General features: G+C 46.1%; 1 protein-coding gene across 1 annotated transcript in view; it reads right to left on the bottom strand.

Moving 5' to 3' along the window:
• Window positions 1-10,999: 10,999 nt before the first annotated feature.
• Window positions 11,000-26,827, bottom strand: part of plcl1 (phospholipase C like 1) — a 90,210-nt gene continuing 74,382 nt past the window's right edge. The window contains exons 5-12 of the mRNA XM_056289573.1: window positions 26,148-26,539; window positions 24,793-25,933; window positions 24,355-24,531; window positions 17,980-18,342; window positions 15,944-16,147; window positions 14,981-15,056; window positions 12,287-12,396; window positions 11,000-11,586 (exon numbers count right to left, since the gene is read on the bottom strand). Coding sequence (XP_056145548.1) covers window positions 11,395-11,586; window positions 12,287-12,396; window positions 14,981-15,056; window positions 15,944-16,147; window positions 17,980-18,342; window positions 24,355-24,531; window positions 24,793-25,933; window positions 26,148-26,539 — 2,655 coding nt within the window. The 3' untranslated portion in view covers window positions 11,000-11,394. The remainder of the gene's footprint in view (window positions 11,587-12,286; window positions 12,397-14,980; window positions 15,057-15,943; window positions 16,148-17,979; window positions 18,343-24,354; window positions 24,532-24,792; window positions 25,934-26,147; window positions 26,540-26,827) is intronic.

Genomic DNA, 26,827 nt, shown 5'->3' with positions numbered 1-26,827 from the left:
CCTGGCTGCCCAGAGAAGACAGGCTGTGCTGTCATTGTAATGAAGGAGCTGCAGAGACAGAATTACACTTTCTAACAGAATGTCAAAACTACAGGAATATTGGGCAGGAATTCTTCCCAAAATGTAAAAAAAACAAAAATGCCCTGAATTCCAAAGTCTGGCTGAAAGGGAGAAATTACCCCTTGTTCTGGGGGAACAGAAAGAATGTGCAGTGTTGGCTGCTAAATATGTCCCTTCCTGCCACAACAAATGAGACAACCAGTAGGACATAGACATATAGACATTTATAAATATAACCGTGCTTACCATATTATACTTACTGCCACCATTTCCTTTTGTCTCCTTTAACATTTCTTTATTTTATCTTATTATCAGTAATTTTCTTTTGTTATCTGTTAAATAAGGGATATCAGGTAAAAACACAACATATTTTATTATCAGTAGATTGAAACTTGCATTTGAAATTGTACCAATACTAACTTGATTACATCTATAGAGAGAGAGAGAGAGAGAGAGAGAGAGAGAGAGAGAGAGAGAGAGAGAGAGAGAGAGAGAGAGAGAGGTTTTTTTCCCTGAAACCATCAATGGTGTAGATTTTATTTTATATTTTCAATTAACTGATATTGTTATTCACGTTATTTTTGTTAATTTAATTCCTTAACATTGTCTTTCATAATCATAATTGTGCTTTAGCAACACATGTCAGATGTCAAGCCCATAAAGCCTATTGATGAGTGAGAGAGACAGTGAGTGAGTGAGTGGGTTAATGAGAAAGTTAGTAATTGAGTGGGTGAGTTAATGAGAGAGTTAGTGAGTGAGTGAGTGAACGAGAGAGGAAGTCAGTGAGCAGGAACAGAGAGGAGAAGTTTTGGAGTAAGTCATTGATGTGAGTCTCCGATGCAAGGAACCAAGTAGTGAACAAATGGAAAAGGACGGAGGACGGAGGAACGATACATCAGATAATGGAGGGAAGCAGAGTTGAACTTCGGTACACAGAGAAAGGGAGTGATTACAAACCCAATGTCTCAATCTGCCATATGATTATCCAGGTATCTTCCCAACCAGGCAACAGCCGGGAAGGGGGGGGGGGGTCCCAGAGCCAATTAAGAAAAGAAAGAAAAAAAAAACAATAACAAAAAACAAAGAGTTTGGTCAGGGGGAGGTGCAGAACTCATCCCGGCGACTGTGATTACCCAAAATGCTTTGCTCGCCAACTTCTCCGCATTTCAGACAATAGAGTGTGATTTGATAGCGAGACATGGGACCTCTCAGGTTAATGTAACCAAACCTGTGGAAGTGACTTTCCCTTTGAGACTCGCTAGTTTGAATTCAGCTCTAGCAGGAAAAGTTTGTGGACGATTGGGCTATACAAATAAAACTGCCTTGACTTCACGTCAGTGATAGTCAGAGAGCAGAAGTGGAAAAACCAGGTCCAGAAAGTATAGGTCTTAACCAGATATTTGCTCCACCCATGTGCAACACTCATGTTGATTGTGATCAACACCACTCTCCAGCTAGGTAGTGGAAACTGGCTAATGAAATCAGCTGATGGGTGGAGGAAATACACGGTTCGGAACTAAACTTTGTGGACCTGGTTTTGCTACCTCTGTCAGAGAGACATGAGGTTGTCTTTAATGCTGTGACTTTTTTCCCCCGGTAACTTGCTGTATACAATTGGGAGGGGGGGTTTGTCTTATTGTCTTATTTTTAGCTATTTGCTGCTCTAGTCTACTTTCTCGTTGAATCTCCTGAAATCAAATGACCAAATTGCAGTTTAGATTAGATACATGTTTTGATTTACTCAAAAACTGGTCGGAGCCAGAAAGGACATAAGTGTGATCGACTACACCAGCATGAATTGGACCATTTCCCACTACAAAAAAAGCAGAGAAAAAAAGCCCTAGTGTGCACATGTCCCCGTATCCCGAAACGATTCAAAAGTAGGATACATAGACGGAAAAGAAAGAAAAGTATACTAGCAAGAGCGAAGTTCTCCTAAGAACAATCTTTTCTCATCAGATAAATTAGAGACCCCCCCCCCCCCATAAAATGTTTCATGTCTCCTGGTTAAACTTGCCCGTCAGAGCTTCAGTGCCTTATCGTCTCCTGGGTGCCATCTTTAATACAGCCCACATAATGCCTGAGGTATAATTGGGGACCATGAGAGGTAGAAACACGCGGCGCCATTGTCAGCCTGCCTTTTGTTGTTAGTTAAAAGACGGACAAATAAGATGCAATTTAAAGACTTTAAGGGGTGATTTTTTCCCCCCTCGCCTCAATCACAGTGAAATTGCTTTTGGGTAAAGGCTGTAATTAAAGCAGAAGAAGCACTTGCTCCTTGGATGTGAGAAGCAGTCAGAAAAAAAGAAAAAGAAAACAGGAAGGTAAATCTGCCGTGCTGCTGCTCCCAGTTCCTCGCTGGCATTAACTGCTTCAGTGGCACGATGGCCACATTATCATGCCCACCACATAGCTATGCCCTCACCTTTCACTTAATTACCAAGGTTGTTGCATGGCCGTTTGAAGTTTGTCAACAGGGGCAGTCAGTATTGGCTTTAAAGAGAAATTCTGTTTTATTCTTTTTGTGCGTGTGCGTTTTTGTTTTTCACTCCCCGGGGTCTTGTTTTCGTAGCTTTTGCCATATTATACACATTGGTTATGATCTCATTTTACTCACAGGCTTCATTTTGGAGATTTCTGATAAAGGACCAGCGTTGGACATAGCAGCGTCTTATGAACACGAGCCTTAAACCTGTCCTTGAAAAAAAAACGACAACAATAACAACAACAACCCTCAGTCTGACTGTGTACACGATTTACCATTATCTCTGACTTGCTGGTCGCTACTGGATGAGTGCTACTACCTGCGGTAAGTAAAGGCTGGTCCGTGGAAGCTGGGTGACTGGAGCGGACATCCCCATTCGGGATGGTCAGAGCGGCGGCGGCTGTTTTTATTTGAACCGCTGCCATTGCAAAGAAGCGTGACCGTTGTAGCGGGTTAACTTCTGTTAAATTGACTTGCGGCAAGTCGCGGACTTTTTTTTCTTCTTCTAATGTCGCGGACTCACTGATCGCACAATTTATTTATTTTATTTTATTTTATTTTTGTTAGGTCGCAGGCTCGCTTAAGTAAGGTTTTGCGGTAACGACCGAAGTAGCAGTGGAGTAGTACGAACATTTACGGCCCCGCTGACGCGTGTTACCATAACAACTGACAACAATCGCCATTTTCTTTTGAACCACTCAAAAGACCACGGCACAGAGTTCAACGTCCGTCTCATTCAATTTCTATGGGCGGGTCACTCCTGCAAGCTGAACCAGGAAGTAGCTCAGCAATCTAATTGTTTATAATTTTTGATTATATCGTTGATAATTACATTGTTGATAATATTGGACATTTCAGGTACTAATACCTTTCGCGGTCGTTTTCACTTCCAAATACGTGCTTTAAATAATTGGGGTTAAATTGGGTTTGTTGAAACATGTCCACCGGCGGCTCCATATCCAAAAAATTCTCCAAAATGAAGCTGGTGAGTAAAATAATACCATAACTAATATGTAGGATGGCAAAAACTCCAAAAATAAGCCCAAGGTTGTAAAGAAAACAGAATTATCCTTTAAGAACAGCTTTAGGCATTTTCAGAGGTAACATACTTTCATATGGAAAGTATGCCATTTTCACTGTGGGCTAACCCAGGCAACTTAATGAAACAAGGAGCCCTTTGTCCCCATTCCTCTTTCTCATAAGGTAAGGTTGCTCTTGCCTTATTTACACCATTGCCTTTCTTCCATCCATTCTGCTTCCCGTCTTTGAGCCTACGGTTTGGCCCTCAGTATATCCCCCTCCACCCCCATCCCCGTTGGGTGACTTCTTGCCCCAGGCGAGAGGGACTCTGCCAGCGGACAAGGAGCGATGTGGCCAACAACCTCCAGATGTTAGCATACATTAGCATCTGACAGCCTGTCATGTCACCTCCTCCACTACCACACAGTCCCATCAACTCCCATCTGCTGCCCAGCACCTCCTGAGTGGGAGGGATGCGCACAGATTAACTATACTCTTCATCTCAAACATCTCACACATCATTTAAAAAAAAACCAAGCAAACTTTTAATTCAGTAATGTAATCAATGATGTGTTGACCCAGGGGAGGATAAGACAGTCTTCTAATACACATTCAGAGAATTATAAATGCTGTGGTTAGTTGAGATTCAAATCCCTCACTGCCAAGCAACTCCTCATCCATAACTAAAATGGAATGGCGCCATCTACAGGACAGAGGGTAGAAGATACAAAACCAACTTCATGTTCATGTCATCCAGCAGAGTTCACACCTCGCTATGCAACCTTGAAACTGTGCTTTCAGAAAAAGGTTAGACTCTCACCCCAGGCTGGCAGCTTCAAAGCGGTCTTGAGTGATAACAAGCAAGATGCTTTGCCAGCTCAAACTGGGACGTATTGGGCCCTGAAGGACTTCAACTATTGGACCCCTGAGGGTAAAAAGATCGTATTAAACTCATTGGGATGTTTTGCACATTAAGATCAGATTCGGGAATGAATATGTCTTGATCGTCTGATATTCAACATGCCAGATGCTTGTTGGCATGGAGGCTGTATTTAACTCATCACATCATCCTGCTGTCAAATCACTTTACTGCCAGTTCTGTCTTTATTTATCCTCCCAACTCAATTTCTCTCTGTTAGGTGAAAACGTCCTGCTGAAAATGTTACTGTCTCCACAAACTAGGGGAAAGGGCCTTATTATTTGACATAATCTAATTTTGATAGTGCATAATTAATCCTTGGATTGAGAATAACGAAGTTACTACGTAAAGGGGTGGCATGGTGGCGCAGTGGTTAGCGTGGTCACCTCACAGCAAGAAGGTCCTGGGTTCAAGCCCCGGGGTAGTCCAACCTTTGCGGTCGGCCCAGGTCGTCCTCTGTGTGGGGTCTGCATGTTCTCCCCGTGTCTGTGTGGGTTTCCTCTGGGTGCTCTGGTTTCTTCCCATAGTCCAAAGACATGTAGGTCAGGTGAAACTGGCCATACTAGATTGTGTGTGTGTGTGTGTGTGTGTGTGTGTGTGTGTGTGTGTGTGTGTGTGTGTGTGTGTGTGTGTGTGTGTGTGTGTGTGTGTGTGTGTGCGTGTGTGCGTGCGTGCGTGCGTGTGTGTGTGTGTGTTGGCCGGCCCTGTGATGGCCTGGCGGCCTGTCCAGGGTGTCTCCCCTCCTGCCCCCCTTGACTGCTGGGAAAGGCTCTAGCTTCCCCACGACCCTAAGAGCAGGATAAGCAGTTTGGATAATGGATGGATAATTAATCCTAAATGGCCTTTACTGTATGGGTTCCCTGTCACGAATTTGTATAGTGATGATGTAAATGACGATATAAATGGTAACACGGTGTTGAAAACCCAAAGCATTTATCAAGGGAAAAAATAAATTCATAGTCCTATTTTTGATTTTTGATTTTTTTTCTCCCCTTTTCTCCCCAATTGTATCCTGCCAATCACCCCACTCTTCCAAGCTGTTCCGGTTGCTGCTCCACCCCCTCTGCCAATGCAAGTAGAGCTGCAGACTACCACATGTCTCCTCCGATACATGTGGAGTCGCCAGCCGCTTCTTTTCACCTGACAGTGAGGAGTTTCGCCAGGAGGGTCACGCTATCCCCCCCCCCAGTTCCCCCTCACCCCCGAACAGGCACCCTGACCGACCAGAGGAGACGCTAGTGCAGCAACCAGGACACACACCCACATCCGGCTTCCCACCTGCAGATACGGCCAATTGTGTCTGTAGGGATGCCCGACCAAGCCGAAGGTAACACGAGGATTCCATCTGGCGATCCCCATGTTAGTAGGCAATAGAATAGACCGCCGCGCTACTCGGACGCCCCATAGACCTCCTCATTTAATGCTATTGCATGACGTGCATGCTGTAAAATGGTGTCTACAAATTTGATTAGTATCAGAATCAGACTGTATAAAAAGTTGATGTAGCCACCGTGACGTCACCCGCTGGCTCAAAATACTTATTGTATGCTACATTCAGTAAAAACAGAAAATAGCTTGATATTTGGCCCCATCTATTGGTTATCTTGTAGAACTGCAATTCTTAGTCTCCAGACCAGGGAGAAAAAAATACATTTGAATAAGGAGCAAGGCTTCATCATGGCACCAACAGTATGACTATTGCTTTATGGCACTTTGAGGTAAAACATGTTGTGAAATTAAAAACAAGTTGTGGTCCCCATTCTCTTCAGAAACAGCTGTCATTCTCCAGCAGCACGAAAAGATCCACAGTCGTCATATAAGGCTGACACAAGGCGACAAGGATACAGGTCAGTAAAAGATAGCTTTATTTAGTCTGGGACACATAGTTTTCGTTACGTCATGTATTACATAGTGTTGTTACATTTGGTTATTTGTCAGTTAGAAAACACCCTCACTTTTCAAAATAAAAGCAAGGTTTATTTATAATTAATAATATTCATTTATGGGTTTAAAACACACTTCAATAAATACTTTGCTGTTTTTTCCTATTTTACAAAGACATACAGTGATAGTAAGAATAGTCAGAGGAACAACGTTAGGTTGAAAGGTCACGGGTGTGGACACAGGCCAACACAGACATTGCAGAGGTGAACAGTCATATAGTACCTTAAAGGGACAGCTCACCCCAAAATCAAAAATACACGTTTTTCCTCTTACCTGTAGTGTTATTTATCCACCCAGATCGTTTGGTGTGAGTTGGCGAATTATGGAGATATAGGCCGTACAGATGTCTTGCCTTCACTCCGATACAATGGAACTGGATGGCACTCGGCTTGTGTTGCTCAAAAAAAACACATTTGAAAAATTCAACAGCAATGTCTCTTCCCAGAAATCAGAACCTGGTTTCTCGAGATAATCCACAGACCTTGTAGTGAGCAGTTTCATGTAGGAACTATTTTCTTAGACCGAACTACACCTACGTGAAACCGCTCACAACAAGGTCTGTGGATTATGTTGAGTAACCAGCTCATGGTGTCTGGAAAGAGACATTGCTGTTGAGTTTTTCAAATGTATTTTTTTGAGTAACACAAGCCAAGTGCCATCCAGTTCCATCGTATTGGAGAGAAGGCAGACAGACGTCTCTACGGCCGATATCTCCAAAACTCGCCAACTCACACCGAAACAATCTGGATGGATAAACAGCACTACAGGTAAGAGGAAAAACATACAGTTTTGATTTTGGGGTGAACTCTCCCTCTAAATACATTCAAATACCTCACAAGTATTGACAGCATTTTCCTACCAGCACTCTTAGCGGGTAAAAAAAAAAAACTCTGCAAGCTATTTGAATGAATTCAGAAGACTATTTGACCTGTAAGTCTGCGAAGATAAGTAGCATCACACACTAAAGAGCACAGAGAGAAGTAGCTGTGGGTTAAGACACATGGGTTAAATAGATACTATGCACCCCAGTTCAACACGCCCCTCTAGCACGTAGCTGTCTACCGCTTTCATCAGTGAAACTCCAAATAAAACACTAAATAAAAGTACGGCTTTAAGTACACCCGTTCAACTCTGAAGTAAGGTATATAGGCTAGCAGACAAAGTCCACATACTTGCAAAACAGGATGCAGTGCTGGACCGCAAGTGAGACTTGCCATTGTAAAACACTGGTAGTTGAACATTTCAATACTGTACAATGAACTTGCTGTAAGGTAAATTGGACAAAAGGAAAGTGCCGTGCAGAGTGAGAGGTATGGAGAGGCATTTTGTACCCAACACTGCATGTTAACATTTAAGATCCTCCAAACAAATTATTTTCGGACGAAACACAGCTGTGGCTCAGGTGTTATGTGGTGTTGACACGCCGAAGGGTTCAGACCCCACGGAAATAACAAGGCTCCAAACAGAGCAGGTAGCCATGGATCCCTTTGCTCAGTGTAGTTACAGCTAATGGACCGACGTGTACGAGCCTTATTACCGAAACCCGACCGCTGGGCGGTTTTCCTTCTCGCCTGAAACCCCTCCCTCACCCACGTGTTAAACCGCCCCTATGACCTCTATACCTTCAGGAAATTCCTATTGCTCTCTCAGTCCCCGAGCCACTTGTATTTCCAATGTCGGCGGTCATGTAAACAGGAACACAGGAAGCTAATACTGTGGCTTGTTTTACTGCCAATAAAGGCATTAATAATGCAGAGAGATGCTCTCGGCGGGAAAGGGGATCTCTGCAAGAGAGGTGTGCCTCCAACTGTGTTTCTGTCACTTTTTCAGATATTGGACCGAGCCTCACGGGTCCAAAATTTTCTGGGCTCAGGACTTAGACTTTGGCAGTGAGGACACATATATATATACACACACACACACACACACAGAGTGGGGTTAAGAAGGTGAGAACAGTTGGAAACAACATTCAGTCATAGTAAGAATTGCGGTGCCATGACAGACAGACAGACAGACAGACACACACACACACACACACACACACATACACCTCCAGGCGTCCTGTGAGTCAAGCCTTTATTAATAGACCAAAACAGCGGGTGCTATCACTCTGTCTATCTCTCACAGCTAATTACGAGGCCCTGCAGGTGTCCCCGCATCCACATACATATATAGTCAGACCCCATGTCAGTTTTTTTTCCCTCCATCTTTTCCTCCCCCTCTTTCCACACACACACACACACACACACACACACACACACACACATACATGCATGCGCACATAGGCACGTGCATACACACACAGTATTCAGTATTAAACACCCCTTACATTCAAACGAGCCTTAAACCTGCGGGTTGACGGCGTGCAGGGTTGTGGAGGCAGACGCAGGTCAGCCTCCTCTCACGGCTGTGACTCGCAGTGGAACAGTCCTGTAAACGCCAAACGGGGAGTTCGAGGACACATGGAAAAACAGTTCAAATACACAAGGCTTCAGGTGGTGAAACAAGAGTGGTGGATGAAAGATGGTGATTGAGCGACTTAAAAAAAAAAACGAAGGTGCCGAAAAGGAACGTCAAACACGGGTCAGCATCACAGCAGCTAGCTGCACACAATCATCTCAGTGGGTTTTGAATATTACAGTTAGCAGTGTACCACTGGAGTGTCTCCACATTCGCTTTGTGTTTGTGTTGAGTTGGCTTTGTTGTGAGGAAAGCTGCGGGGTGGGGTTAGATGGGAAAAAAAGGTACAGGTCACCTGCCGGGGCACTATATAACACACACTCATTAACTCTCAGTGACTTCACTTGTGTTCAGGTCGCTTCTGTTCAGACAGTTGTGTGTTTGTGACCCTCGAGCCTGCTTTGTTCAGAAGACTCGCATGTCCTGTAATGGCTGGCAGACATGGAGGAATAGAGGAATAAATTCTTCAAAAATCCTTCAGGTGAAGTTGATTTGGGTTACAGGTGACACCAGAAGCGTGTCAAATGCAGAGAAACCTGGTTCCTGTATTATTATTTTTGTTCTTTTTTAAAATAACACTTTCAAGGTTGTATTTCTGTTGAGGTTAGTTTTTGTTCAGTGTGTTGTTCGGGATCTCTTCTGCAGTGTTTGATTCAAAGGCAGTGTTAAAAAAATAAAATAAAGGAATACAAGAGAAGTAGAAAAAAGAACAAAGAGTCAAAAGAACTAGCATTCAATGCTTCCCCCCGCCTTATCGGGAAACAGACATTTACAACGTAATAAAAGGCCTTGAACAACGCCATCGCTGACAGCTAAGCACAAACGAAACCGTGGTTAGTAGCACCGGCCGGACGCCATTTTTGAAAGTTCTTCTCCTCACCACAACATTTAAAGGTGTCACTGAGTTTTAAAGTGAAGGTCTCCTCACCATATGCCCTCAGAGCCTTCCGTCAGTCCACACTCAGTCTTGTTGGTTTCCTCGTAACCCGAGCAATATCATGTCCACAATGTCAACAGTTTCATTATTGCTAAATCAAAAACTAGTATAATTGATTAATTGTTAACCCCCAACACACAAACACACACACACATACACGCACACACACACCAGCCCGCCCTGCATCACAGGGATGTGATCCCGTAGTCCGGTCAGGCAGCAGTCAGAGAAGCAGTAGTAGTAGTAGTGGCGGTAATGGAAGAAGTACTGAAATATTTTATTCATGGATCGGTAGCACTGCTTCCGCTGCCGTTTGCCAAAAGGAGGACTTCTCCAGAAATGTACTCGAGTTAAACTATATCTCATTTAATTTCAAGAGAGACAAAAAAAAAAGAAAAAGAAAAGACTCTCAATGCTCCAACATCCTCCACATCAGAACACTTAGATCTCCTCTTTTGGCGCGGTCTTCGTAAAGCATTTGGTCACCCGTAAAGGTTTTGTGTTGGGGTGATTATTAGCTTGTATCAATAAAGCTATGGTAACCATCATTGGCAGGCTAAGTTAAGTGCATAGTGACCGTTATACAGTCACAGTGTGTGGCTGTAATACCAATGCCAGATTTTGTTATACTCGCATCACTAAAATGACCGAAGGTAAAGCCTTCTCAAGCAGCGTAGGGCTACTGATGCTCAGGGTGTACTGCCTAAAGTAGCAACCGGAATTTTACTCAACTGCAGTGAACAAGGTCGTTGTAATTAATTCATGACTTAATTACATTGTGTGTGTGTGTGTGTGTGTGTGTGTGTGTGTGTGTGTGTGTGTGTGCGTGCGTGTGTGTGTGAGTGAGTGAGTGATTCTGGGTAGGGGTCACATAATTGATCTTCCCTCAGTCTCTTACAGCAACTTTGCTGTCCTATCTTCTGCAGTGTTGTGTGCGTGCACACACACACACACACATACACACACACACACACACACTAGCATGCACGCAAACAAACAAACAGAGGGAACCATTTTGTTTTCCCGGGGGTAATGTGTCTAAATGCTGAGGCAGAGATCTGTCCTGTGCATTGCACACTCCTACTCTTATGAAACACTGCGAGAAAACCAATATGTCCACAGTCATCAGCTCTGGCCCAGTTTTCACAAGTTGTTCAGGTGTCTGTGGTTTCCTCTTCTTAGGAAAACCACCTGCGTTAAAACTTCAAGTCTGTATCTTGCTGTCTGGAAAGATGATGAGAAGACACTGAAGTCCAAGTGCCTGCGTTGTGCTGTTGGTTTGTTTTCCATCACAGGGTAAGAACATTCATGGAAAGCCTCTTGGCAGGCTGTACTTTCACTGATGGACTCACAGTAAGGCTGTATAAGGTAAACTGGTCTGGTCTGGGCATGTCTAGACACTGCATTGGATAAAGGAATCTGGTCTGCTTGAAATCAATCAATTTCTCTCTCTCTCAAATATCTCCACCTCTCCCCTCTCATCCTCAGCTCTAACTACCTCCGTCTCTTTCCCTTTCATATTTTTCTTTCTAGACGAGTCCGGGGCCCAGTTTTGGAATGGTGGGGGGATCAGATGCGTCCATTGCCGTGTGAGCTGCCCCTGTGGCCAGTCACCTGGTGGGAGGTGTAGTGGAGCTCAGCTGTGGAGGACGGAGAGGTGGTGCAGGAGGAGGTGAGGCCACAGGCCTCACAGGCCAGAGCCAGCTGTCTGAGGGCATCCAGGGAATCCATCTTCGCACCTCGCAACAGATCACACTGACCCTATAGGGGGAGTGAAAGAGACAAGTTTTTGTGTGTGTTTGTGTACTTCAGTGCAGGTCTTCAAAAATGCATATTGTGTATGCACTTCTATGCAAATTGTCTGAATGGGGAGCAAGGTTTCTTCGTGTGTGTGTGTGTGTGTGTGTGTGTGTGTGTGTGTGTGTGTGTGTGTGTGTAAGAGAAGGCAAGACAGAATAAATGTGTACCGAGTTACTGTACATGTATGTTAGTGGGTTGTGAGCTGTTTATATGTATACACGTAAGTACATGAGTGTGTGCATGCACACATTTGTGCATACAGAAATAATAGGAAATAACAGGTTTACAAAACGGAATATTGCATAGCAGAGAGATAGTCTCATATTTTGTTTTGTTAATGGAACTTTTATGATATTTATGTATAAAGATTTATTGATCCATCCATCCATCCATTATCCAACTCAGGGTCATGGGATGCTGGAGCCTATCCCAGCAGTCATTGGGCGACAGGCGGGGAGACACCCTGGACAGGCCGCCAGTCCATCACAGGGCCAGAGTTATTTATGTCAATTTTAAATTTGTCCTTATCTTATATTTGCAGTGTTGCAAAGTTATGCAAAAAAACGTATGATTTGATTGTGGTTCTTAAATAGTACTAGTAGTCTAATGTGTCTGTTCACTTTTACGTGTGTTTCTATCCTTTATGTTTGTCCTCTGTTACCTTGAGCACAGTGATGTTCCAAATGAAGCTCTCCACCGCTTTGTTCTGCTTGCGTCCTTTCAGGCCCTCCTTCTCCCCGAGCCGAGACAGATCTTCATGGAACTCCATGCCTGACAACCAGCGACACATTTCAACTTAGCCAAAGGACAGAATCACCACGCCTCTCCTCACAAACTTGTAAGTTTGCTTTTCATAGTTTTACTCAAAACAGAATGTTCTCTTCAAGTCTCCTCTTGTGTCGGGTGTCTGGGTAGCATAGTGGTCTATTCCTTTGCCTATCAACATGGGGATCGCCAGTTCGAATCCCCTCCAGCTTGGTCAGGCGTCCCTACAGACACAATTGGCCGTGTCTGCGGGGGGGAAGCCGGATGTGGGTATGTGTCCTGGTCGCTGCACTAGCACCTCCTCTGGTTGTTTGGGCGCCTGTTTGGGGGGGAGGTGGAACTGGGGGGAATAGCGTGATCCTCCCATGCGCTACGTCCCCCTGGTGAAACTCCTCACTGTCAGGTGAAAAGAAGCAGCTGGCGACTCCACATGTGTCGGAAGAGACGTGTGGTAGTCTGCAGCCCTCCCCAGATCAGCAGAGGGGATGGCGCAGTGACCGGGATGGCTCGGAAGAGTGGGGTAATTGGCCGGATACAATTGGGTAGAAAAATGGGGGGGGGGGGTTGAGTCTCCTCTTGTGTCACACTTGTGTCATATGACATACTTATCATACTTGTGTCTGCTTAAGGCCTCCACACTGTACATCTTGCACATTTATTATCTACTAGCAGAGGTGTACCCGGCGTTGCCCAGGGAAAATGTTCTCACCAAAACAACCAACACGATCTGATCTTTATTATATAATCGATGATGAAATATAGGATCATTTATGATATGATACATGTGATAAATAAATGTCAAATAAAAGAATCTTATTAACAAAAATTATCAAATGTCATCATTTTTTAATCCATTCATCAAGCTTCTTTGCCAATGTGTGCATTAATCCCTCAGTGCTAAAGCACCACAGGGAAAACCACGTTGTGTGCCTTCAGGCTAGCATTGACAACGTTAGGTGCAATGCCTCCATTGACCACTGGAAGGATTTGCCAGAAGTCTCCACAAAGTGTTGTTGGAATGCCTCTTTCGCAAATAAATCAATATTTTTACTTTGTTTTTGAAATATTTTTTGAACTGTGCAATCCTTGGAAAGTGCTGATTGTAAAGATACCTTTCTTTTTGTTCTACAATGAGTATTGCTGGAGTTTTAAGCGAACATACAAACATACACTCTTGCTTTATATATATATAGAAGAAGACATATTGTGCGATGGGGAAAAAAAGTAAATTCTTGATTATCTGCCTTGTTTTGAGTTCAAGTGAGTCTACTGCCACATTGTGCGAGTGGTTGAACAACAAGGCTACAACCAATGTCAGCAGACAGCAAGCAAGCTGACCGTGCCCTATGATGTCGAAAACAGGCAACCCAGTGCAATTCAAAATGGTCGGGAGGGTAAAAGTGGAGTGGAGTGAAGTGGAGGAGTATCTGAACCCATTCAAAATATTTACATCCTGTTCACAGTTGGCATGCAAGAATGTTGTCATTTTCTACCATGCTCCTATTTGTCTCTCACCAGGATGGTATTGTAGACATAGTTTTTATCCTCAGCATTCTGTCAGCTGTCCTTAACACAGTTACAATGAACAATTTGTCCACATCTTGAAAAATATGTCCAAGACGACACTAACATGGTCAAAATGGCAGTGTGTGGGGGACTTTAGAGGTAAAGCATTATGTGGAGCGGTTGTTCTCAATTGGGTGCTTGGGGACTTACAGTACTGCTGGTCTTCTATTCTGTAAGGTAGTTAATTCAATTCACCTGTTGTTCCAGGTCTAAAACTGCCCTGACTGGATGCTGGAATAAATGGAATAACTGTACCAACAGAAAACAAGCAGTACTTTGGGTCCTCGAGGACCCTATTGAGAACCACTGATGTAGAACGAAGACGAAAGCCACTTTATTTTGTCATTGTAGGTTACAACGAATTGCATTCTTATAATGAATTTGTTCTCTGCATTAACCCATCCTATTGCATAGGAGCAGTGGGCAGCTGCAGCACCCAGGGACCAACTCCAGTTCTTCTTTCCATTGCCTTGGTCAGGGGCACAGACAGGAGTGTTAAACCTAACGTGCATGTGTTTTTGATGGTGGGAGGAAACTGGAGCACCCGGAGGAAACCCACACAGACACCGGGAGAACATGCAAACTCCACACAGAAAGGACCTGGGATGGCCTGGGGTTCAAACCCAGAACCTTCTTACTGTGAGGCACCAGTGCTAACCACTGGGCCACCGTGCTGCCCAGATGGTCAAACTACTAATCTGCTGATGAAAACGATGTCATTGATGTGCCTCACATGCTTGCTGCACAACCTTGGTCCTGTTACTCAACACCTAAAAAAAAAAAAGGTTCTAAAAACCAGCAGTGGTAGTGCAGGACCTATCAGCAAGGACTCTGATATTTGCTACCACTACACAGCTTATTGATGTTTATGTTAATTGAGCTTTGAGGTTTACAAATCTGAACATATACCATGCGGATGTAGCTGTTCTGTTATAGCTGTAATGGTGGCAGTAAGGACCATTTTTACTCAATCTACAAAAAAAAAAAACTTAGCCACCTAATTCTCCATGTCCTCTCCACTCACCTTCTCTCTGCACCTGAGCAATTCTCTCCTGAACAGCGTCTGCATTTTCTATCAGTTGCTTCTGAGCTGTGATCATCTAGAACGGGTGACAGACAAGGAAACCAGCAAACAGAGAAAAAAACAGACGTATAAGAGACAGGTTAGTCTTCAAGCACAGACTGCATGACGTATAAGAGCTTTCTTCTCTCTCTATCTTGCACTCTCTCGTCTCTGTACATCAGTCATTGATATCTTGCAGTCATCATCACTGAATTTGACCTGGAACATATTGACCGAGCTGAAAGAGGGCAGCAGCCACAGAGATCTAAATGGCTTAAAGGACCTGAAAAAAGACAAGATGATGTAGGACTGAGGTGTGAGAGCAAATTAGAGAAGGTTGACGACAGGGTAAAATGATGGGAGGATGGCAGGTGTGTGATGAGTAAGCCTGTGAATTTGTGTGTGCACGTGTGTGTGTGTGTGTGTGTGTGTGTGTGTGTGTGTGTGTGTGTTTTTCCGTGTCCAGAGGGGTGTGATGTATGAGGTAGGTGACACACTGGAGATCACACCCGTGACTTCATTACACCGACCCGCTGGCAACACAGACTCATAATACCACTGAACAACACATACATACACGCACAGTATTCAGTATTAAACCCCCTTAGATTCATAAGAGTCTTAAACACATTCTCAGACACACACTGAAACACACACTGACAAGCATACACACAAACAGCACTGACTTCCATAAACATTGAGTAAAGGCGCTAAAAATTGCTTACACTGCCAACCCATGTATGTGCCTGCGGTGCATGTAGGAGAGCACAGGTGGGTGAGAGCTCAGTGTGAGAACACTGTGAGAAGGAAAAGATGGAGTGGGAGGACACACAGCTGGCTGTCGTGTGTGTGTGTGTGTGTGTGTGTGTGTGTGTGTGTGTGTGTGTGCATGCACGTGTCACCCTCCCCATTCCTTTTGCTGACCGTGTCGTAGGCGGTGAGTAGTTTGCGTGTAGGCTCGGAGATGTTGACCAAGGGCTCCAGACAGGGGTAGCCCTCTTTCAGCACCATGGTCGCCCCCATGGTGCCCTCGGGACTCTGCAGCCTTGTCGAGAGGCTCTGGATGCACTGCTTGAGTTTGGCCACTGGGGGGAGCCCACACTGTTCTTTGAAACTGACAGTGGCGCTCTGTTGGGAGAAATGGAGACAAAGAGAGGGTGCGGTGGGGTGGGGTGGAGGGGTATCAGGTCTCTGGGTCAGATGGTCCGATGTGGCATACTCAAGTTGGCAATTGTTTAAACTCCAGAGACAGGTCAAAAAGGTTACACACAGTATATACTATACACATGCCCTCCCTGCGTACTAGTTTCCTGCCCCCCGTTGAGCGAATTCGATATGGAGGTCAGTCTGCCCTGTATTCGAAAGGAATACTCCCCAGCGTAGGGCTCGATTGGTCTAAGAAAAGACAATATGCCATGCCTATATCTGACATAGTGAATCCTAATCCTCAGCTGACTGTTTGTCAACAGTGGGGTGGGATGCGAAAGTGGGTCAGGAGCTGTTCTCACACGGTCAGCGAATAAGGGTAACGCAGGTCGTGAGAGCTGTATTCTACTGTTGATCTTTGGGGTCTCAGCTTTTTGGCTGAGGTAAAAAAAAAAAAGAAAAGAAAAATCGCGTCCTGGTCCAAAACCAGTCAGCGAAACACGGCACTGTGGTTATGTGTTTGTACTGACACAATACAGACCTCTACTGATTAACTGACTGCCACTTGGCAGAACCTCAGCTGGACCACCTGTCCCGTGTGTGTGTGTGTGTGTGTGTGTGTGTGTGTGTGTGTGTGTGTGTGTGTGTGTGTGTGTGTGTGTGTGTGTGTGTGTGTGTGTGTGTGTGTGTGTGTGTGTGTGTGTGAGAGAGAGACGGAGAGAGAGAGCGAGACATGATGACTGTGGCAGATGAGACCACAGCTGGACACATAGTAGCACAGACGGTAGAGAGGTAGAGAGAGTTCATGTCAGAGGAAAGGGCAAATACATTGAAGCAGGGAGGATGAGGAGTTGTTTGTGAGAGAGCGAACCAGTTTTTGTGCAAGACCTCATGTGTGTGTCCATGCACTTGTGCGTGAGTGCATCTGCGTGTATCTGATTGAATGAGATTGTGTTCATTGCAGATAAGCCGGTCCGTGCTGTGTACAGGTTCTCCTTCTTTGCTTGTATTTATAGATTGTGTAATACTCCTCCCATCTCCTCTCCCCTACTCTTCTCTCTTTGCGTTCATTTCTTTCTAGCTCCCGCTCTTAGGTTTCCTCGCCTCTAAGAGAAGCCTCAGAAAGAGTCTGATTTCAACACAGTCATGCAATCTAGCCCAAATCAGCCTCCCAACCAGACTAAAAATACAACAGCCTACTGACACTTTAACCCACTAAGACCCAGTGTTCACCTTCGATTTATCAAGGCCTTTAATTTAGTTTCTATAAATCATAAATGACATTAAATACTAAGTGCCTCTGGGAAAGAAAACACATAAAATTTAACTGTATTCAAAGGGAATTTACTATATGCACAAAATATTTCCATGATTTGTACCGCTGTGTGGGTTAATGCCACGTGTCTATGTTTGCTGTTTGTTTAAATGTACCTGGTGTAGCAGATGGGTGGATTTCGACACATACAGCTACACAATGAGTGCCATAAAGTTTAGAAAAACCCAAGAATGTACTTGACCTGACTGCAGTAACCCTACACACAAGTAACACTATACGGTCGACTTTTCTGAGGCTGAAAACCTACCTGGCATATTGTGAACTGCCCTGATAAGGTGTCCTGAACACTTGCCTTGCGCTCTTAGCTGGACGGAAAAACCCCCCCAAAAAAACAACCCGTCTACAAATACAATGACAAACGTTCGCACGGTGGCTTCTTCGTCCACTTCAATTTTGCTTCCCAAAATCCCTACAAGATGAGACAGCTTTTTTTTTCTTTTCTTTTTTTAACATGGTCCTAATCCTACGGCGGTCTTACCTGGGCGTCCTCCCTCAGGTCAGTGGCCTCTTTGAGCGGTGCACTTGCCGGCTTGAAGATCTCATCCACCAATTTGATGCCAGTGTGTCTCAAGGTGACGTACTCCCTCCCCCGCCTCCCCACCCTCCTGACCGACAGCCCACGGCGGTGGGCTTTGCCCCCGCCTCGCCGGTTGGTGACCGCTACGTGGACAAACAGGCTGGCGTGGGGTAAGGGGTCTCCCGCCAGGCCCAGCAGGGGCACATTGCGGTAGCCGGGCTGCAGGCATTCAAAGGCCACGCTGTACTGGCCGATGAAATCGTCTCCAATGTAGTCGTCGTCCAACACAACGAAGCGTAGAAGGGCCAGCTCTGGCATGTTCACCTGCAAGCAAAAGGAAAGAGGTCATAGACTTAAAAACACTAATACTGCTATCCCAGAGTACTAAATAAATAGGATGACCCCCGCTCTCATGGTGAGGCTGCCAAGCACTGGCTTCTCCAAAAACTGCAATGAAATCACTTTATTTATTCGTTCATATTTACCCATATTTACTCGTGTGTGTGTGTTCATATTTACCCATCTCGAGGGGAGTTATGCCGAGTGGCATTGCTGGATGAACAAGACTTTGGCTAATTAGCTCAGCTTTTAATGTTTAATGTTTGTCACCTGAGAAGCCGGGGGAAATGTGACCCTAGTCTCGGCATGCTCAGACAGCATGCCAACTTCTTTATTAATATGCTCTCAGTTTGGAATCACAAACTATCGAGGCTCAATTTTACAATCGAGACACTGAACAGAGAAGACTGCGCTTAATTAGCTGTTCATCTGGTGGAGGGCGATCAGCTAGGCGGGGTGCGCTGTCGAGGAATTCAAACAGAACACTTCCTGTTGTTAAGAACCTTTTAAATACCTGTTCAGGCTCACCTCTGGGTAAATTATTTCCGCAGAGCCGCCAAGAGAGCATCTGAACATAACCCAGAGGGTAATGCTGTTGGAAACATTACAGTGAGACACAAGCCCTCAGAGCGATACCCTCTGGGCTACAGAGGCCATAAACACTCATACGCCCAAGGACAGACACATTCAGACAAAGACACACCGATTAGACATACACGCAAACACTCGCATAACACTGGACAACGAAGCTTTTGCTTCCTGAAAGCTTTTGGGTGGATGTTGTGGATTTTGAACTGCTGATCACAAAAATCACCTTAAAATTGTCCTATCACATACCGGTTTGTAGATAGAACCTATTTTTATGATTCCCCGTTATATTTTAAGTCTAGCAGTATATTGCCCACAAAGCAAGCTGTTTTGGTCAGTCCCAGCATGCCTGGGCATGCACTCAGTGTAGGTGCTATGCAAATGTTGTCTTGGGCATGCTTAGTCAGGTTAGGTGCTGGCAGACCGGCTATAAAAGCTGCTCACATTTACAGATGCTGTTTGGATGCATGTTGATGCACATGTTCTCCAGGCAGTAGCATAGTGAGTATACTTAACAATAAGAAGATTTGATACAGCAGAAATGCCTCGTCAATGTTGCAACAGCTGCGATACATTGTTACATCTGTGGCGAGTATACACTTAAAGCTCAAAGATGCACCATGACTGCACTTATGAAGAAAGCCTATGAGCTCTGCTTTGGGTGTAAAACTGGTGACCAAGAGAAACCCTGGACTCCTCACATTTGTTGTGCAACATGTGCAGTCAACCTGAGAGCTTGGCTCAGAGGTACTCTGAAGTCAATGCCATTTGCAGTCCCAGTGATATGGCGAGAACAGAAGGATCACGTGACGGACTGTTACTTCTGTCTGACCAATGTATCCCAATCTGCCTTCAGCCATGAGACCAGTGCCAAATGGTGACAGTTTGTCAGTACTGAAGCCACCAGAGACATGGAGCCTAGATGAGGCAGATGAAGATGCCACAACACATGCACCAGATGTGGAAAACGACACTGATTCAGACGTTGAACCTTTATGCCTGGTTATCCTCATCTGATAACATAGTCAGGATTAAATGACCTGGTCAGGGCCTTAGACTTGTCAAAAGCTAAAGCAGAACTACTTGGTTCAAGACTGCAAGGATGAGGTTTACTGTCACCAGGTACAAACATTTCTGTCTTTTGGAGCCGTCAAGAACAATTGACAAACTTCTCTACGCAGGTTGACAACCTCCGTTTCTGCACTGACACTGATGGATTGTTCATGGCTTTGGGTTGTGTGCATGACCCACAACAATGGCGTCTTTATAGATTTGTCAAAGTTAAGCCTGAAAGCTGTCCTGTTAGAAAATGGCCATGTCCACTCTTCAGTACCCACTGGCTATGCAGTACACATGAAAGAACTGTATGTTGTTGAAACACACAATTACAACTGGAACATCTGCGGTGCTCTATAAGTATCGGCACTGCTACTAGGAACGCAGCCCGGATATACAAAGTACCGTTGTTTCTTTTGTGAATGGGATAGCCGTGATGAAGAGTCACATTACATTAAAAAGAACTGGCCGCTCTGTAGGCATTTCATTCCAGGGCAGAAAAATGTGGCGCATAAACCACTCGTCGACCCAGCAAAGATATTTCTGCCTCCTCTTCATATAAAACTCGGATGGATGAAACAAAGGTGATGGATTTCACTATTTGAGACAGATATTTCCAAGGTAAATGATGCCAAGATTAAGACAGGCATTTTTTGTTGGGCCACAAATCAGACAGGTCATTAATGACAGGGAGTTAGAAGATCTGCTAGCGGGGCCAGAGAAAATAGCATGGACGGCATTTAAGCATGTTGTTGAGAATTTTCTTGGCAACTACAGAACCAAACTATGTTGAGCTGCTTGACAACATGCCTAAAGCGTACAAACCCATGAAGTGCAACATGTCATTGAAAATTCATTTTCTACATTCACACTTGGACTTCTTCCCTGCTGATCTTGGTGCCATCAGTGATGAACATGGTGAAAGGTTTCACCAGGACATTGCGACCATGGAAAAAAGGTACCAGGGCAACAGGAATCCATCAATGCCGGCCGACTATTGTTGGATACTGACACAAGAGGCACCAGATGCTGAGTACAAACTGAAATCGGCTGCACAACATTTTAAGCTCCGTTGAACTAACACAATGTGTCAGCATCACTATGCCATTACACATGTTAAATTCAGTAAAAGTTATTTTAGTCCGGGTAGCATAGCGGTCTATTCCGTTACCTACCAACACGGGGGTCACCAGTTTGAATCTCCGTGTTACCTCTGGCTTGGTCGGGCGTCCTACAGACACAATTGGCAGTGTCTGCGGGTGGGAAGCCGGATGTGAGTGTGTGTCCTGGTCGCTGCACTAGCGCCTCCTCTGGTCGGTCGGGGCACTTGTTCAGGGGGGAGGGGGAACTGGGGGGAATAGCGGGATCTTTCCACGCGCTACATTCCCTGGCGAAACTCCTCACTGTCAGGTGAAAAGAAGCGGCTAAGAGCGGCTGGCGACTCCACATGTATCGGAGGAGGCATGTGGTAGTCTGCAGCCCTCCCCGGCTCGGCAGAGGGGGTGGAGCAGTGACTGGGGCGGCTCGGAAGATTGGGGTAATTGGCTGGATACAACTGGGGAGAAAATTGGGGGCGGGGGGGTGTATTTCAAAGTTTCTCCAAATTCCTACGTGATGCAAAAAATGTGTTGTCCGGTGATTCAGTGGGAGGACTAATGGCACGGAAAGAGTGTCTCTGCATATTCGTTTCAGGAAGAGGAACAGAGAAAGAAAACACGTCGAACTCGAAACAAATGATCAGCTAATGTCTCTGTTTGTCTCTGCAAACGCTCATCATGTGTGATGGATGTGCGAGCAGTGTTTATAGCACAGAGACCCGAACCAGGACAGGGGAAAGCTGCCTATCTATCACTTCCTACAGAGAACGTATAAAACTCTGCACAAAGGAGTGTGTGTGTGTGTGTGCGTGTGTGTGTGTGTGTGTGTGTGTGTGTGTGTGTGTGTTGTGTTGTGTTGGTGCTGTTGGTTGGCCCTTACTGCGAATTTCAGCATGACCACATAAGGCCTTCAGGCTCTGAGCAACAGGAAGGAAGCAAATTCAACCAGCGAGAGATTGATTCCCCTCAGGACAAGTTTGCGTGTGCAAGTGTGTGTATTCGTGAGTGCGTTGTTTCACATCTGTTTAATTTTCCTGCCTATCGTGGAAGATTTTGAAGCGGTCGAGCAATGACCAGATAGCAGAGGCTCCCCTGGTTCCCTGAACGGTGCGGCTCACCTTGTCATTCCCTCGAGAGCAGAATGACGACTGGCGCAAACACAGAGGGGCTTCAGAGAGGCGTTGCAAATTGAGGTAGAAAGCGAATAATGGGGAGGAAGATGCCGACGAAAAGGAGAAAAACACTCGCAGACAGAACCTCCCACCCACTTGACGGCACCAAGCACACTCACAAGCAGGGCTGTGTTAATGTTTTAACAGCACATGAGCGTTGGCCTGAGGAGGATGCTGGTAATGGAAGGAGGGAAGGAGAACATTTCAGAGGGAATGAGGACTAGGCTGCCCCTTAGGTCGCTAGCTGTACTGTTACGGTGAGCACACACCCTGGCTGTGTGTGTGTGTGTGTGTGTGTGTGTGTGTGTGTGTGTGTGTGTGTGTGTGTGTGTGTGTGTGTGTGTGCTTTGCACTCACTAATTCCTCCTCCGTGAGCTTTAACAGCGGGCTCAGGGGGACTCGAGAATAGTTGAAGCATCATGCATGAGGAAGGAGGACAGACAGCTCCAGCAAATTCTGTGTGTGTGTGTGTGTGTGTGTGTGTGTGTGTGTGTGTGTGTGTGTGTGTGTGTGTGTGTGTGTGTGTGTGTGTGTGTACATGCAAATCTGTACCAAATAACTCCAAACAGCTCCTCCCTCGCTCGCCCCTCTGCCCTCTCTCTTTATGAGATGCCCTAGGACACGTATTTCAAACCATTTAAGATCAAATCCCCGCCTCTGAGAAGTACCACAGAGAAACTGAGGAGTGTGACGGCGTCTCAGACATCCTTCCTTTTTTACGTTGATTCACATATACACAAACAGGTGCGTGTGTGTGTGTGGACTGAGATCAGTGTGATGGTGTAGATATCCAGTGTCCGCACTAGACTGCTTTTTCAGGACCCACAGTCCGGTAATTAAGACATATGAGAGCAGGCCTTACCAGACTGATACGCACACTCTTCACAAAGCAGCATGGCCACTAGTGTGTGTGTGTGTGTGTGTGTGTGTGTGTGTGTGCGTGCGTGCGTGCGTGCGTGCGTGCGTGCGTGCGTGCGTGCGTGCGTGCGTGCGTGTGTATGCCTGAGAGAATATTCACATGTCTTTATCTGTGTTTGCATGTGTGTGTGTGTGTGTGTGTGTGTGTGTGTGTGTGTGTGTGTGTGTGTGCGTGCGTGCGTGCGTGTGTATGCCTGAGAGAATATTCGCATGTCTTTATCTGTGTTTGCATGTGTGTGTGTGTGTGTGTGTGTGTGTGTGTGTGTGTGTGTGTGTGTGTGTGTGTGTGTGCGTGTGTGTGTGTGTGTGCGTGTGCGTGAGTGTCATGCCACAGTGCCCTCCAGTTCCCCAGGAGGACTTGGGTTACAGGCCACAGGGCTAATCAGACAGGCAGCACAAGCAGAGTTAAAGTCCTGCTCCACTTGCTTCTCAGCCCCCTCTCTCCCTCCCTCCCTCCTTCCTTCCCTTCCTCTCTTCCCTCGCTTTTCTCCTCCAGCAACACCCCCCTTGAAGCTCATTTGATCTCCACTCCCCCTATGCTCTTCTGCAACCCTCCTCATTTCTCTTCCTCCCATGAAAGGATATCTTTTTGAAAGACGGAGTTGTTCTTCCATTCAAATGTTCGAAATTCGTACCTTTAGCTGAAGTGTATGTTTTTTTGGAAATGACATTTTGTCGATATTTCAAAATGCCAAAAAAGACACGTGGTTCAAAAGCCTCACCTTTAACACATGTCAAACAGCTAATTAGCCTTTCAAATTACATAAATTACGCAAGTCCGCTGTCGTCGTTTTGGAGGTTTGCCTACTTTTAGGCAGTGTCCTGTGCACTGACACATTTGACACATCCAAAGGGGACATGGCGAATGAGTTGTGACAACTTGTCATTATGGCTGAGCCTCAGTAATACAGGACCCTGTCACTGGGGAGGGAACTGGCATCCACAGCCCTGCAGTCGACGGGCGCACTCTCAGATTGCACACACACACATCTGCATATTAACGAAAGTGCTTTGTTTGCATCGTGGTGGTCCGGGGTCAACTCCAACACTCACGGGTAAACCAAGACATCTTCAGACCAAGATATTGGTGAACAAGGAAAAATCTCCCCGCAAATAAAATAAACGGCTAAGAGTTTGTGCTCACTGCTGTGTTTCCAAAGGCATACCTGAAACTCGAAGGTCTCGTCAAACAGTGGGTCGTCCTGGTTCTGCGCGGCCGTGCGTGTCCGCTGCTCGGCACAGTCGGCTGGTACGCCGTGCAGTTCGAGGACCACGTACGGGTCAATCACCTCTCCTTTTGCCCCCGCACCCTGAGGCTTTGGCAGGTTATGGGCACTGATCACCTGCACAGCAGAATACAAAGCAACGGCGTTGTAAATACTCACAGAAGCTCACAAAAGCCTACTGCGCTTCAACGCAGCGAGAAGCAATCCAGTAATAATTGCTCGGCTCTTAGCTGCCTAATGGATGCATTGTGAATAATAGGGCAGTTGATATTTTTAAAAACTGTGAAAGAAGTGCGTTGAAAAATTCTATGGAAGCAAAAATGTGTTGCCAAGAATAGATGCCAGATGGTTTATTCGCAATAGCTATTGAGCATATACCTTGATGCGTAGGGTTTGAGGTGGTACACCTGGTACACAGCCCTGTGTGTGGGCACTGAAATACGACACCTCCTCTCTCATCACAGCAGGACGTAGAACGTAACCACAGCCTCCGTTCTGGGTGAAGCGTCCTCTGTGGAGATCCAGCATGGCACCAGGGGTCTGCTGGTTCAACGCCACAAGCTGGACTCCTCCCTTCCAGTAGCCCTGCGGGTTAGGGTTGCTGGAGTCCAGTCGCACTGAGCTGGGTCTGACCCGGGTCAGGGTACGTTTGGTGAACATTACCAGATCCTCTGGGCTCTCACTGGTCAGCCGCCCAGCCTCTCCCTCCCCGAGGGAGCACAGCGTCCAGTATGGGGGCTCAGGAGGCACTGGTGTGCTGGGAGAGGAAGGAGTACTGGGAGGTGTCTGTTGGTGTGCTTGTTTCTGATTAGGTCTCTGTGCATAGAAGCTGCGGCTGCCGGTGCGGGCAATGCCGACCAGGTCTGAAAGCTCTCTGCGGAGGCGGAGCCTCCTTGGTTGAGGGGGTGGGGGCACAACCAAGACCACGCCCAGTTCCTCTTCACCAGGGATGGTCATTCGCCTTCCTGCCAAAGGCCCTCCCCCTCCTATTTCCTCGTCCTCCTCGGACACTTCCCCCTCAGAGCCTTCCTCCTCTGGTGGGAGCTTCTTCCCCACAAGTAGGATGCGCCCCTTCAGCTGCTCAGGGGAGGGTAAAGTGGTAGCCCGTCCCCCCAGGCTGACAGGCAGGGCTTCTGGGGTGTAAAGTCGTGAGCCAAACACCTTCTTCAGGTGTTGTGCCAGGACACGCTGCTGGGCAGGGGAGCATCGCTGGCACAGGTAAACTAACAGCGGGTACTGGGAGGTCAAGAAGGCGTATTTATTGACCACCTCCAGAGCAGAGCGTATAGTAACAGGGGCATTGTGGTGATGGTGGTGATGGTGGTGGTGGTGGTGGTGGTGATGGTGGTGTCGGGGGACATCAGAACCATAGTCCACCCCAAGTAAAGGCTCCCCCTCTGGTCCATCGGTCACTCCCAACTCCAGGCATCGGCAGCCGGCCTGCAAGGCCTTGGTCAGCCCTCCTAGGTCAGCTCTACCATGGACTTGATCATCCAGCAAATAGGAACGATACGAAGCACTGGGGAGGATAACAGCAGCATTTCTTTAAATATACTCATGCATTAGGACATGTAATGTCTTGTTTCCTAATTATTAACTGAAAAGCAACATTAAACTCAAACCATCTATGAATTAGCAAAAGATTAAGTTGCTGCCAACATGTTTATCACAAGTCCAAAAACATCAACAATATGATCTATGAATAAAGTACAAGAATAAAATGCCAAACTCACCTGATATAATAGTGTGCCAGGGGCTTGTTCATGTCCTGGCACACCCCCAGGTTCTCAGGGTCCAGCAGCTGGCATTCAGGGGACTGCAGATAGCGGGAGAAACCGTCCAGGCCCAGCAGCCCTCTCTCTCTACCCTGCGCCGAAGGTTCATAGCGCCGTAGCAGCTCCAGGCAGCCCTCGGCCGTGGCCAGGGACAGGCCCTGCTCTGTTTCCAGGAAGAGACGCAGGTCCTGTGGGTCCAGGCACTCACGGTCCTTGGAGAGCTGCACCAACAGGAAGTAGACATCGGGTCGAGTGCAAAGCTCACAGTAGGCCTCCTGGAACTCCTCACGCGTTACATGGGAGGTCAGCTTCTCCTTGCTGCGCTGGATCTCCTTGAAACGTAGACGAACCTGGGACAAGTGGATTTTTGAAAGATGGTTTGGAGAGAAACATAGACAGGGATAGTTAACAAGAGAGATGGCACTGAGCGACACTGAAAGAACATTATTCATAGAGAAATATGGTCGCTCTAACATCATCAATCATAAAATATTCCGCTGCAATATCTTCACTCCTCAATAAAGCCACTAAAACTGATTGATGTTCCCTTTTATTTTTTTCTGAAAAGATGTGCACTGATGAGCCAAAACATTCTGACCCGTCACAGGTGAACCAAATAAAATGGATCATCTCCAAAC

This window comes from Lampris incognitus, chromosome 11, assembly GCF_029633865.1.
Source record: "Lampris incognitus isolate fLamInc1 chromosome 11, fLamInc1.hap2, whole genome shotgun sequence".
Lineage (NCBI taxonomy): Eukaryota > Metazoa > Chordata > Actinopteri > Lampriformes > Lampridae > Lampris > Lampris incognitus.
This window is presented reverse-complemented; position numbering and strand designations above follow the sequence as displayed.